The sequence below is a fragment of the Asterias amurensis genome, chromosome 11 (genome assembly GCF_032118995.1).
Source record: "Asterias amurensis chromosome 11, ASM3211899v1".
NCBI lineage: Eukaryota > Metazoa > Echinodermata > Asteroidea > Forcipulatida > Asteriidae > Asterias > Asterias amurensis.
The window spans coordinates 1,863,194-1,877,881 of record NC_092658.1 but is presented as its reverse complement, the minus strand read 5'-3'; the positions used below and the strand labels follow the sequence as shown (position 1 = coordinate 1,877,881).

At 39.4% G+C, this 14,688-nt stretch overlaps 1 protein-coding gene across 5 annotated transcripts; it reads right to left on the bottom strand.

The window, feature by feature from the left end:
• Positions 1-160: 160 nt before the first annotated feature.
• LOC139944478 (uncharacterized) lies at positions 161-10,723 on the bottom strand. Of its 5 annotated transcripts, none has more exons than XM_071941503.1 (4): positions 10,581-10,723; positions 4,974-5,020; positions 3,416-3,648; positions 161-2,811 (listed from the first exon to the last, which is right to left on the bottom strand). In XM_071941503.1, the coding sequence occupies exons 2-4, from the start codon at positions 4,985-4,987 to the stop codon at positions 2,534-2,536; spliced, it is 525 nt and encodes a 174-aa protein (XP_071797604.1). In that variant the 5' UTR covers positions 4,988-5,020; positions 10,581-10,723; the 3' UTR covers positions 161-2,533. The 5 variants fall into 5 exon arrangements, with proteins under 5 accessions (XP_071797604.1, XP_071797605.1, XP_071797608.1 ...); XM_071941504.1 differs by lacking the exon at positions 10,581-10,723 and adding an exon at positions 5,346-5,393; XM_071941507.1 differs by lacking the exon at positions 10,581-10,723 and adding an exon at positions 5,280-5,392.
• Between the last annotated feature and the right edge of the window lie 3,965 nt (positions 10,724-14,688).

Sequence of the window (14,688 nt, the reverse complement as noted above, 5' to 3'; positions counted from 1 at the left end):
ACAAACCAAAACACCATGTACTATTTGGTACCCTGCATATTTAAGCTTAGCAGAATATCGTAAATACCTTCTCCCTTAAGCAGCTTTTTTGAAAATTGGCCCGAAAACTTAAAAGAACAACACCAACCAAACGAAAAGACAGCCACTTAATAATAATGTACACAAACAAAAATTTGTTGCATGTTCACACAAGTTTTATTTATACGGAAATTGTGAAAAAAATATAAAACAAAAATAGAACTTTCTCGTACATGTACATGGAAGTATTTCATAATGCTATATTAATGACAAAGTAAGCTTTATGAGTCAAAATTACCAAGAATAGATTTCAACTGCCACAACCCTGAACTTTTCTGATAGTAAATTCAAACAACCAGTTAAAAAAAAAAAAAAATGAATCAGAGAGATATTTTCAAGTTCGTAAAACAATTTGCGAATTGTGTTCCTGCACACAACACATTTTACCACACAAATTGAATGTGTCTTCCTATAAAGAAAAGCCAAACATTTCCTTCCAAAAACAAAACAATTTTGTTATTGTGTAATAACAATTGTCACTGTTACACAACATACTTTATTTTGTACAGGCATTGAAAGGTGGTCTTTACTCATGGTCATTTCTCATAACATATTTTTCATGATTATTTGTCATCTCCATAGAAAGTAACATGTTTTCAGCTATGCTTGGAATAGTCACAAAGCTTATTCAAATGACATTCCTAACCCTGTCCGCAGGCATGATGAGACATTTCCACAATTCAGTTTAATTTATCTCGCCTATTCAAGTCCTACACAGTGCAAATACCTTTTGTACAAAAATATGTTATTTGTGTGTATAGTGAATATGCAGGTAACCAAATTGACTACATCAATTCACTTTATTGTAATCTCATCCAAACTGACTTTCAATGTACTCTTCAGAGAGAAAGCTAAATTTATTTTTTGGTATGCACTTTCTTGCTGCGTCCATGGTTTCTTTCACTATCGTTGGAATTCGATTCACTCAATAAGCTTTAATTTTAACAAAAGTTAGAAAATAAATATAATATTAGAATACCAAATGGAAACAAAAGGTAATTAGTTATTAAGCACAGTAGAAATTCAAGACAACCATAATAGATTGTTACTACCTCTGTTCACTGGGCCATGCTGTCTTGAAAGCATCTTAACTCCTTAGGAGTATGCAGCATCGGCAGCCCCAATAGGCCCACAGGTTGCTATAAATCATTCACATCAACAATATCTGCCCTCACAGCCATAAATGCAAAGCAAAAACAGACAGTAACTTTGTTACACAAATTGAATAGAAAGGTCTATAGCTTAGTGTATTTCCCCAGAACACAAGTGTCACTATTGGATAGTGAACAAATGGACCCTTTTCATTAAATGCTCATTACATTCACGCATGCGAACAGACCCTGTTGGTTGGCAAACGCCATAGAGTTGTGCACTAAGCAGACACGCAATCGCGTCTGCGTACCGCGGCAATTAGTCGTGTACAAAACAGTGCAGTGTTCCCTCATTTTTGCCAACCAATGTTAGTGCGCTTGCGTTATGAACACTATTTCATGAAAAGGGTCCATATTCCTGTCACCAAAACTGAGTTCAATGCACAGTATCTGTCAGTAATGACAAGTCAAATTATTAATATTCTCAAAACACCTTTCACTAAAAAATGTTTTTTTTTGAACATTCAGATGTTATATCAGAACTTTGTGACCCCAGTCCTTAGCCTCATCTCATAGCTGTTATGAATTAGTACTTAGAAGAAGCTTTATGCTAAGCAAAAATTAGCTGGGAATGCAGTCACAAACCAAACACATTGCATGGTTTTTTGGCTGATTTGTTGACATGAATGCGTTAATGCGTTATATATAAAAAATATTTTTTAGTGAAGGGGGCTTTGAACAAAGTCAAGGTTCTAATAAAGGAACAAACAAACAAATGTTCCCTTTGTTACCAGGTTCATAAACGCAACACCTCTACTGGTTGAACCTTGGCTTAAATTTAACCCTAGAAACTTTTCCGAACCAACACATTCTCGCCACAAGCGCCAACATTATTTCATTTCAAAATCCCGATTACAGACACACAACGTTCTTTTTTGTTTTGTGAAACAACTGACGAAAAAAGAGAATTGTAACATTCTTTATATAGAAAACCAAAATGGCTGGTTGCCATGGTAAACAAGACTAACCAAGTTTTATGAACCCTCAAGATATAAGCGTAATCTGTGGTCATTTGATGAGACACACAGACATCATGAATTTGGAATTGCTTGTTTATCAGATTTTTATTGGCAACATTAACCCAGCACTTTTGCATGGATGTCAATCCCTTCGACGGATCACACATTGACAATCCAGGATAGGAATATCAATGCGGGATTGACAACTAAGAACAGAAACATGGATGCAAAGAGGACAATGAGAACCAGTATTACGGACGCTACAAACGCCTGCTGCTCATCGTCCGTGCCAAAGTGACGCACTTTCTTGTTGGTTCGGAGACGTTTTCTAGGGGACCACGTATCCTAGTCCTGAATGATGTACTCGTCCTCGTCCCCGGTGGTCTGACTGTAAGTCTTCTCCTCGGGGACTAGGGTGGTGCTCTCCACAGAGGCAGGTTCGCCCTTGTACAGCAGGGCCACGATACGAGCGATCAGTTTGGCACGGAGTGGGGCAGATACACGCCATGTGAAACGGCCGACGACCAGACCGGAGACGAGGAACATCCCGATGAAGGCAGAGGCAACCATACTACTGATGAGGGCAAAGATAAGGACCCCAAGGGCTGACAAGATGACAACACCTGCAAGGATTTAAAACAAATCCAATTGTAACTTTTACGTATTGATACTTTTTTTTGGGGGGGGGGGTCAAAATGCATAAAAAACATAAAATGAGCCAATAAAAACTATCCACATACAAAGTATTGCAAGCATACAATCATGATATTCTTCCTACTTTCGTCGATCTAGACTTTTTTAACCTTGGAAAAATCTATAGCCTATTCCATGTGCACTTGTAGGTCACCTCTTGTTCTTGATAAATGTTTTCCTACTTTTTAAAGACCCAAGTTATCATTTTTGGATATAAATGTCATATGTTTCCAACAACGCGCACTACACTGTACAAAACATGGAAACATTGACTGCAAAAACCAAGAATATTTGATGACAATATTACTAGAGGTGCGTCTAACAAAGCCTGGTTCATACTTCCTGCCAATGAGATACAAATTTTGACATTAAAAATTTGCAATGAAAAATTCACATCAGTTGACTTACAAATTGCTCAAATCCTGCGAAACATTTGGTGCGTAAACAGCCATGTGACTAAGTTTCGCTTCACATTCGCAGGAAGTATGAACTGGGCTTTACTAAAGGTTGCTAAAAAAACAAAAACAAAAATACCTTCAATAGCCAGCAAGACTACAAGCCCAACAACCAGGAAGGTGGTCACGAATGACACAAAGACTGCAGCTGGTAGAAAGCTTGTTGCTGCTACAACACCAATCAGAATAGCTTGGATGGGCTTCTCCTTAGCAAAGTCAACGACGGCCTGACCACGTTCCTTCAATTTCAGGTAGTCCAACGCCCCGGTCCCCATGCCCAAGATCCAGGATCTCATTGACTCCATTGATTTACTAGCGATGAATAAAAATCAAAATAACTTATAGGTCCTACTTGGTGCCTTGAGCATTTTTAAATGGATATGTGCGCCCTATAATTGTACCTTATTATTATTATTATTAAGTAGGATTTTAAACTTTGCATGGTGGAAGTAGTTCAGTTCATCTCATTGACCCCATTGTTTTACTGTTATTAATGAGTAAAAATTAAAGTAAATTGTTATTTAGGGCCTATTAAGTAGGATTTTAAACTTTTCATGGTGGAAGTATTCAGTCAGGTGAGGTTTGCAGTAGCTCCATGTGAAGATCTTATAAAGCAGCATTGGTTCTGAAAAGAACCAGCGGTGGACAACTCACTGTTTCGATCAGTATGCTCTAAACGTCTTCAGGAGAAGTCGTGAAGATGATCAGAGCATAGTGATCGAACTGTTCAGTTGTCAACAACTGGTTCTTTTCAGAACTAACACTACTCAAAAGAGAGTTTCACATAGTGTTACCGCAAACCTATTATTTATTTATTTGTTTATTTATCTAAACATGGTTGTCTTATCAGTATTAAAAGAAGCCTGTGCAGGCCTACACTACAAATTCAGTTACAGTAACGTAAAATACAGAGCAATAAGAAAATCAAAGAATGGTAAAAGTTAACTAAAAAAGAGAGGCAAATAGAAATTGAAATTCTTATTTCTTGAGCTATAGGCTAAAGTAAGCGTAAGACTAAACTATACACACACACACACATTAAAATTGGACTCTTAACATTTAAAAAATCTCTAGTACCATAGGGCGAGGAAAATATTGTACAAAGTTAGTATGACATTGTAAAAGCCACAACCAAAAATATATAAACACGGTAAGATTTAATACAGGGTATACAAGATCAACAGATTTAAAACGGAGATTTTATACACAAGCAAGGGGCTTTCCAAAGAGGAAGTTCCAACTAACTTGAGTGGAAAGGCCCTTTCCTATGCCATAGCATAAGAATGTCTTTAGTAGTGGTCACCCCCCCCAAAAAAAAAAAAACAACCCACACACAACCAGTATCAGCACCCAGCCGAAATAAACACAACCACCCCAAAAGAAACATACACTGTTTTCAGTACAAAGTTTAAATTTAGGACTAGGTGGGAGGTATGATTCTATGAAGGATGAAGTAAACCATAGAGGTAGAAACAATATTTAGGCCATATAAAAAGGAAAAAGGTAAAAGAATATCATTATTATAATATATTTTTTTTATTAGGGATTAAACATGTGATATCAATATGACTCTTTATTTATGAATATGAGTTTGTTTTGTTACCTAAAATAATAGACTAAGTTAAAAAAGAACTTACGTCATTCCAGACATGTTTGGGTTTGAAGAAAGTTACCGTCTTGAACTCTGCGAAAAAAAATAAAATAGATAAGAAAATACTTCAAAACACATCACCAAATCCAAAAGGCAACGAAAAAGGATAGTCTCCCCTACCTAAAGACAGGTACCTCTTATATTAGATAAACACAATGACTCGTAACTCAAGTGACTGCTCCCACCCGACCTTGAACAACTTCAAGCAACTGCTCGCCGAACAAAATCCGGAAAAGTTTCCGTATGGCGCCACCACTTTTTCATTAGATATGAAAAAATATAATTCTAATACCTCAATGAGATTCCTTTTGTAAAAATGAGTGAAAAAGTGGTGGCGTCATAGCGGCCATACCCATACCATGCACAAGCCTGCCATCATGCTCGTTTCGAGTCCAGCCAGTAAATAGACCTTTCTTTTGTTGATAAACAAACCGCCTTGGTTGGCATGGTCGGCCGAATGTTAGTAAAACACTCAATCGTAAAAACAGATGTTTTAACCAAATTCAGCATTTTCTGCAAACTTTCAATAAAAAAAAATACCTCTCATTATTATTTGTTTTGTTTTTAACAAAATAAACAAATTTGGTTACATTGTTACCAAAAATAGCGATCTTTTCTTAATTTGCACTTACGGCTTTCCATAGTTTTCCAATCTGGGTTGGCAAAAACTCGGGCTGTGACGTTGCAAAAGAAAGGTCTTTACAAGAGTTAGTCTTGAAATCAAGACGGTAATTGTTAAGCGCGGTGTGTAGTTACAGCGCGGCGTAGCTACGGGGACGATGAACACACCCTCGATCCCAGCGCTACCTACGACTGTTGCATGTGTAACATCGCACTGTGACTGTTGCATGAAAGGCAGACAAATAGGCAGCGCCTAACGACTTGTCATCAAGTCTATACAAGAGTAAAAGTGAAACTAAAGTGAACTTTATGGAGGAGGTAAAGTCCGAGGTTTGTCTAGACTTGATGACAAGTCGTTAGGCGCTCTGCCTATTTGTCTGCCTTTCATGCAACAGTCCCAGTCGACTGACTCACACACACATACTGGGATCGAGGGTGTGTGTATCCATGGAGGTAGAATTCGTCCCCGCAGCTACACCGCGCTGTAACTACACACCGCGCTTAACAATTACCGTCTTGATTTCAAGACTAAGGTTTGTCGTGCGTTTGATCAGCTCTGCACCTTTCGTCTGCTACAATACAAGCATGCAGTTTGCATTATGACGTTTGTTAACATGCACGCGTGCGCTTCAGTTTTTGGTGTTTCATTAATAAGGGAATCAATGAAGAGGTTTTCAACTAGTGGTTTAATCCCAACGATGCCTGGTTCTTGATAATTTTCCCTAGACGAAGTCGAGGTAAATTATCAACAATCAGGCCTCGGCCGCGGCGGACTTAAACCACTGAGTTGAAAACCGACTCAACACTCACTTTGATTCCCATTCATAAATACTTTTTCGGTCAAAAACATCAACACTTTTTGGTCAAAAAGTAAAATAAATGCAACAAATTTTAATTTTTCAACTGTCAACACAGTGACGACCCCTCCAGCTATGAAATGGTAAGGCACTCCGCCGCCCTCGGGTAAACGAATCCTTATAAGGGAATGCTGTGCGCGTCACGCGTATCGCGTGATGTGGCACAACTGTTTCAGCCGTTGCTCTCGACCAATAGGAATGAAGAAACTGTCTTATTATAAGAACAGGTGCAAGTTCGCTTGTCACGCCCATGTTTCAACACTTTTTACTGGTCATAAACAAAGGTTTATACACACCCACGTGACGCGCTCTCCACCAATAGGAATAGCGAAACTGAGGTATTTATGAATAATTTATGCATTATGATGACCCACCAAGGTAATAGGGCTAGGGCGCCGAAGGAGCAAGATGCGGAACTCGGGCTGAAACTGTGAAATCCCACTTTAAAGACGCGCCAATTCGGCAAGTTATAACTCATTATTATTATTATTATTTTTTTTTAATAGATCAGAGTGCAGCATCCTAATCCTTCACTTGCTGAGTGGCGCCCAAAACCATTCCTAACAATTGGAAACAAAACATTCACTTGCTGAAATGGCGCTCCGATGGATACGTTCCAACTGTACATAAAGCTCAGTTCCGCATTTGCGCCGTCGGCGGTCTATAATCGTTGATACACACTGCCCTGGATGACTGCGAATCTCCCAGTGTTATGAATGAGTGCCAGGTCAAAAGTCACCTTATGACGTCAGATGTTCACTCTGTACATCTCCGAAGTCAAATGCTAAAAGTCCGTCTAGATCTTATGAAATCGATTGAGATTTGTTTGTTATAGGCCATTGGAAAGGTGGTGGGCCGGCCGGGCTGGGCTGGATAGAGCATCCAGTGTGGGGCTCATTTGAATACAATTTTTAGTTTCTACACTTTGCTCCACAGGAGAAACTGACTCGCGCAACAAAGAACAAAATTACTAGAGCGAGACTTGAACTGCGACCCCAAACGTGCCAGTGTTTACCAGAAAGTATAAACACCACCAGCAACCAAAGAAAGTAAAATAAATAAAAAACTTGTTTAAAAAATAAAATGTTGATTTAAGTGTTTTCCAGCTCAGTGATTCTGGTTCCTATGAGCTAGCTGGATGCAACTATACGCATAATTGAATCAGAGCAAAGTGTTAAATTAAGGCGATATTGGGGTGAGTAGGCCTACTCCTAGCGCAAGGTTTTAATATTTCAAAGCAAATAGTTTTTCATAATGGGCTTAAGGGTTAATAAATGGGCCTTTTAAACATGAAAACACCAAAAAAATTCTCAATATTTCTGATGAAAACAGCAACATAGACTTAATCAAGAGTCCGTTATAGTTTATCTTCAGCCAACATTTCTGAAACTAAGATCCAGATCTTTGGAACATGATAGAAATTCCACCTTTTGATCACCCCTGGAGTTATAGATTACAAGGAGCTTTTGGGAACCGTATCCTCAGTCCTAGAAATGCAGATTCAAGAGCACGACTTATTTAATTTGGAGAAAAATACAGGATCCGGCAATGTAAATTCCGAATTCAGATGAAAGTCTGAAGTATCTCATCCCTGATGACCTTGGGTTGCTTGCCGCTTTCCACGTCTCCTTCTTAAAATGACCAACCATCCACCCTGTCTGTCACCAGTCATAACAGTAAGATCAATAGGTGAGACCTTCTCGATTAGTTGCCTTTTTGTCCCCTTTCCGCGGATTCCGTCTGGGGTTCACAAACGGCTCAAATCCCTTCCGTAGACTCAGTCTGGAGGTTAAGTTTCACAATGCTTTATTTATGTACACCCTGTCTGGAGGCCAACTTTAGAAATAGCTTCGGCCTCCAGACAACATAAGTACACGGAAGAGAGCAAACAACGGTGATTGTTTCCCAATAAATATCGACGTTCGATCCGTTTCCGTCGAAACCGTCAGTGCGCTGCTCATTTTGGAGCCAATCAGCGTTCTCAGTATAGGCCTATTCCCTTCCGGGCCCAATTTCATAGCGCTGTTTAAAGGCTGTGGACACTATTGGTAATTGTTAAAGACCAGTCTTCTCACTTGGTGTATCTCAACATATAAAATAACAAAACTGTGAATATTTGAGCTCAATTGGTCGTCGAAGTTGCGAGATGATAATGAAAGAAAAAGCACCCTCGACGCCTTTGTTGCACGAAGTTGTGTGCGTTTAGATGGTTGATTTCGAGACCTCAAATTCTAAACTTGAGGTCTCGAAATCAAATTTGAGGAAAATTACTTCTTTCTCGAAAACTATGTCACTTCAGATGAAGCCGTTTCTCACAATGTTTTATATCAACCTCTCCCCATTACTCTTCACCAAGTAAGGTGTTACGCTTACTAATAATTATTTTGAGTAGTTACCAATAGTGTCCACTGCCTTTAACGGTAAGCAAATTTTCGTGCTTACTGTAGCAGAAAAATTGCTAAGGGATGTAAGCGTATTTCACAGGTTAGCGAAATTAATATCTAAAATAGAGAAAATAAGTTATCCAGATGGTTATGGCGGCCATTGCGCGTTCACTGGATGGATTTGCATTGTGGCGTCATTGATTTTTACGGTAAGCACGGAAGGATAGCGTGCCATTCGGTCTTTTGATGGATTGCCATTGGTGAGGGAGCACGTCCAGACTACCACCTCCCGTCTTCAAAAGTCCCGCACGCCTCCCCGGCCGGGCCCGATGTACCGGGCCCGATGTTTTATACTATAGGGCCGAACAAACCTCGACATAATTATTGTCTGCTGCTGCAAAATAGTCTTGTTAGAAACAATCAAGGGCATATACAACTACCGGCAACTACGCATGCATCTTTGTAAAAGCAAGATAACAAAGAAAAAGGAGAGAGATGTGGTGATTAATTTGTTGTTTTTGGTTGGGGGGGGGGGGGTGCAGTAGGCCTGTAAGTACATGCCAAGCATCAAACAGCTAAGGATATGGATAAAGGTAAAGAGGCTTTCCTCCTGCAGTGAATGGAGTTAATAGGCAATAAAGAAATAACTTTCCTTTGTCGTTATTCTTTGCGCACGAGTTACAGCCGTGCGAAAGAACTGCATGCGATATTATTCAGAAATGCTTAAGATTTTAGCTTCTCGAGAGGGAAGGTATTATGTTTGGTAACCACTCTTCAAAGTTATGACAATAAAAACGATTAGTAACAAGCCAAGCCCTATTGCAGCTTAAAGCTTTCGATTGTTTCAACCATTTTTGAGAGGCATTTCACTTCGCAAGTAATGTGGATATAAAAGGATTTGTGTGTCCTGAAGTTTTAACCTGAGAATGTATTTCCCGGGAATAACTCTTTCTGCGTGGACATAATTATTCGCTCCGAAAATTAAATTTTCACATAATTATTGTTAGATTAAATACATTTAGGCTACATTGTTTTATATTACATATTTAGGAATCGAACAGTTAAAAAAAAAAAGGAATACATCGCTTTAAACGTACGGGGAAAAGATGCGAAAAGAAATAAATAAATAAATACATGCAAAGTAATCATTAGTAACAACATCCGGAAAAGTTTCCGTATTTTGCCCCGCTTTTTCACTCGTTATGAAATACAAAAGTATACAATTATTACTCATATGAGATATTCATTGTTGTAGAAATTAGTAAAAAGAGTGGTGACAGTTTTCCGAGGGCCACGCCGACATCCCCATAGGAAGTGCCTCGGCTGACGGTCGTATGACCACCCCCGGCCGTACGACGACCATGGCGGTAATAGAACCACCAGCATGACAGGACGAAGTGTCAAGAAGGTACCAAGTGACCAGGGTTTGAAGTGGCAAAGGTACTGACATCCCGTCAACTCCATTTTGGATAACTTTCCGTATGGCGCCACCACTTTTTCACTCATTTTTACAAAAAAGGATATCTCATTGAGGTAAATTAGATACTAAATTATTTCATATCGAATGAAAAAGTGGTGGCGCCATACGGAAACTTTTCCGCGACCCCTTTAACACAAGATCATATTTCTTGTATTAGCAATCTCGTAATGTGGCTATATGAAGACTCTAATTTAAAAAGCTGCATAAAAGTAACATCAAATTCATTTAGTCACGGGGAGCTGTTTAATTACCTCAGGTTGCTGATCGAAACGAACCTTGGTTGCCTTCTTTCTGGATACAAGCTCAACCACTCTGCCTCTGCCTCGGCCCCAGCAAAAAAGTGGTCCCTGGGTACTTCTAAGGATTTATTTGAACATCTGAAAAATCGATCGAACTTTCACATTCTGTTCTCAGACATATCACTGCGAGGGCAGCATGGATCGATGTTTGCTAGCCTTCATTACGAGGCTATTAAACGCACAAGGACCCGCATGCACTGTCCACGCCCGAAGTACGTGAGTGTATTGACCCCGTGACATGACAAAGGATGGCGCTAGACAGCCATGCCACCAAGGCTACAAGCAACCAGGTGGAATTTAGTGTCCCTCCACTAATTTGGCCCTACTTTATGCAAAAGACACACTATATAATCCTTTTGATTCTTTACACACATTTCGTCAAGGATGAAGGATTCGATGAAATGTCACAACACAATCCAAATGATCAAACCACGATCACCAAAGCAATCCATCGATTAAATTGTTGCATATGTAGGCTGAACTGCTGGCTTTTCCGACTCGTAGATTCATAGGTATTCATAATAGGGATTACGCAATATAAATATTAGTTATTAAAATAGTCTAGCAGGATTAAGTTTCTACTGATCAGTGCGGTTGATGAAAATCTGTAAAAAGGGAAAGATCTATGTATGCTCTTTTGAATTGTCCACGTTTGCTCTTCTATAAAGTATGTTAGCACAATAATGTGCTCAGGATAGAAAAAAAAACATTGCTTGGCAAACACTGGCAAGCCAAAATTCTCATTACGTTTACAAGTGTTGCAACTAGTGCCCCGTTCAATTTATTGCTCAGCAGAGAAATTGTCAAAATGAAATTTTATGCTAAACAGATTAAAATTGGGCCTGTTTATTAGACTTGATGACAAGTCGTTAGGCGCTGCCTATTTGTCTGCCGTTCATGCAACAGTCACACAGTGCGATTGTACACATACAACGGTCGTAGGTAGGCTGGGTCAGAGTCCCTTTAAGTATACCGTTTGTGCTCCTTCTAAGTAAAGAAACTCTGTCAACTCAAGACACTAAATAAATGGGTCCAGGTAAATTAAAGTGCAGACTTCGATGAAATAACGCACCCGAGAGGTTGTTGGTGCGTGCGCTGCTTGACTGGTCATGTGCTCTTCCACTTCATTACTCCCATCGCAGCTGGTTGCATAATCTTAAGTAGTCACTTTAAGCATCTTTAAGTACACTTTGTGCTACTTCTAAGAAACTCTGTCAAGAGTCAACACCTGTCAAGAGTCAACACACTCAATAATAGCCTTGTCCACCATTGTTTATATATAACTTGCACGCGGTCCACACGTGAAAGGCTATAGTATCAGGGACTTTTATCAAAAATATGGCGGTCGATGAAGTCACGTGCAATCCTTCTGTCTAAAAGACCTTTCGTTCTCGACAAACAATCTAAGCTGTTGCTATGGCTGGCCAAATCAATTCAAAATATGATGGGCTATAGACCTTTACCATACTGTCTCCATCTTGGTCATTGTTCATTTGTATCGAATAACAATAACGAATGCTAGAATATCATTTTGCAAAAAGGAGCCAGACTATTTTGTTCTTCCAGCCTCGTTTTGGTTACGTTGATATCAATGGGGAAATTCAAGATTGCTGCACCATGATTAAGGTCCCAATCCCATGCTTGGATGCTTTGTTTCATCTTACAAGTTCAACACTATTTTTGAATATTATTTTGCGTCACATGCTGATTTACAAAGTTAAAGCTATCTTTTCTCCACCCTTGGCTTTGCAAAAAATACTCTGTGCTTGGGGTTTGGATGGAGCAATAAATCTAACTTTTTTACTGCTCATGATATGGTATGTGGCGTGCCAATGGAAACTTTGGTGCCGATTTCCTATGTGGATCCCATGGTTACATCATATCACCCTTGATGTTGTCCTTTGTGTTTCCATCTATACTTGCTTGTGGTCAAACCAGTCCCTTCCCTTCACCCCCCTTTTTGTCTTCCTATTCATTGTTTACCCCTGCTTTTTTATGTATGCTTTCTAACCCCATCCATGTATTTCCACTTCACTGCCTATGTTTCACTTAGTTACCTGTTCATGTTTGTTGTGTTGTCATTTAGCCTTCGAGAAAGGGTCGAAACGTCAGGCCATTAAAGTCACCTGGAAGTGGTATTTTTTCAAAATAAAGCTTTTGTCACTAATATATGTGTTTTGGTGAGTGGAATGTAAAAAAACAGTTAACTAAGGTTTTAAAAAATCAGTTCTTATGTTATTTACAAATTTAAGAGTAGACCCCGACCCGAGAGGGCGCTGTTCGTGACGTCAATCGAGGCAGACTTTGCCTGTAATGCGTAGAGTAAACACAATTACAAAGTACATGTACGGACCAAGTCGTGAGTTTGTACGTTTAAAAATAAAAAAATATGTTTTTTTTTTTCCGGCAATGCCGACCAGGTGTATTGCTGCTGAATGCAGAAAAACACTTTTTGAAATGTACCAACTCACGACTTGGACGTACATGTACTTTGCACGTGTGTTTACTATACGCATTGCAGGCAAAGTCTGCCTCGATTGACGTCACAAAAGGGGTAGGCGGAGTCAGACCCCAAACAACTTTTTATATTTTTTAAACATATAAATCGTGACAAACAATTACTAAAAAAATTGTTTTATTGTTCGTAAGCATATACTCTTATGTTTGAAAGAAAAAAAATTCTATTTCCAGGTGACTTTAACTATTTTTTACATTTTAGCTTACTTACCTTTCCTACGTAATCACAATACAACTTGTTTCTTATTGTTCCCCAACAATCATGACTCCGGACCGGACATAGTCTTGAAGTCAAGACGGTAATTGTTAAGCGCGGTGTAGTTACAGCGCGGTGTAGCTACGGGGACGGTACACTCGTCCTCGATCCCAGTCCAGTATGTGTGTGTGAGTCAACGACTTGTCATCAAGTCTAGACCGGACACAGTGCGGAAAAAGCAGGGCGCCCTCGCTCAACCGGAAATAAAGCTTACTAGCGGGATGCCGCGCTTCGCGCGGCACCCCACTAGGCTATAAAAATCCTTTACACAAATATTTCGAAATGTGGGTGAGGGTGTTATACGCCTCTCTCAATATTTATGCATGGCGTCATAATTCTAACCCAAAATGAAGCTATTTCGCACGTCCACCACTACTTGCAGTGGCTGTACCCACCTCGTTTTGGGTTAGACAACGTACCTTATGCATCTAGAAACTATAAGGCTCCCCCGTGATCCTTATAGGGGTCTAATATGTTGGGCCTCCCTAACGTTACACGTTTTTCAAATCAGTTTTTTGATAGGTGAAACTGACCGTTAGCCAGCATAAACTAAAGTTTCTTTTGTACTACACTACCAAAACTTTCTCCACACACTCAATATACATTCATAATGCTTGCATTTCCTTTTTAAAAAACATCGTCAAAAATGACATGTTTACGTCCGACGATACATAGCGTTGCTACAGCACTATAAGTAAAGCGAATTTTTGGAACATGCTGTGTGCCACAAATCTAATTTATCTACTGTTTTTTTTTTCGGGGGGGGGGGGGGCGGGAGTGGTAAGAGCGTAGGCCTCTTTTTAGTTTATTCTCATCTGAATTGGTCTTGTAAACTTTCTGGTCAATAGGCTGCATGTATAACGGGAGCACTTAACGTGAACGTCCAAAAAGTGTTTTGCAGGCAGAGATGCCAAGTCCAGAGGCTAGCTATGTGTGAGATTTTTCAAAGCTCAACCCCCATCCCCCCGGAAAAAAATTGCCAGTTTAAGAAGGCCTTTTTAAATCGCCGCCCAACTTTTTATTTTATTTTTTTATTTTTTTATTTTTTATAAACAAATAAAACAATGTGAAATTTAATGGTGGACAAAAAGTGTTTCAAAAGGCATCAAAAGCCTCCTCAGAATAATTAAAACTCACTTGAGGTACACAGGAGATGTTGATGGTTAATGTGGAGGTTCGATTGTGTCAGATTATATCCTTCCAAACTTGAAAAAAAATAGACTAAAAATGATGTCCAAAATCAATCGCTCACTTCTTCTGCCTGATGTGTCTTCGCTAGTGGAGCGC

Bases quoted from the DNA above. Each gene is read 5' to 3' on its own strand.
- LOC139944478 (XM_071941503.1), bottom strand. The intron at 2,812-3,415 runs GTATTTTTGTTT...AAATCCTTGCAG, and splicing joins AGTCTTGCTGGCTATTGAAG to GTGTTGTCATCTTGTCAGCC.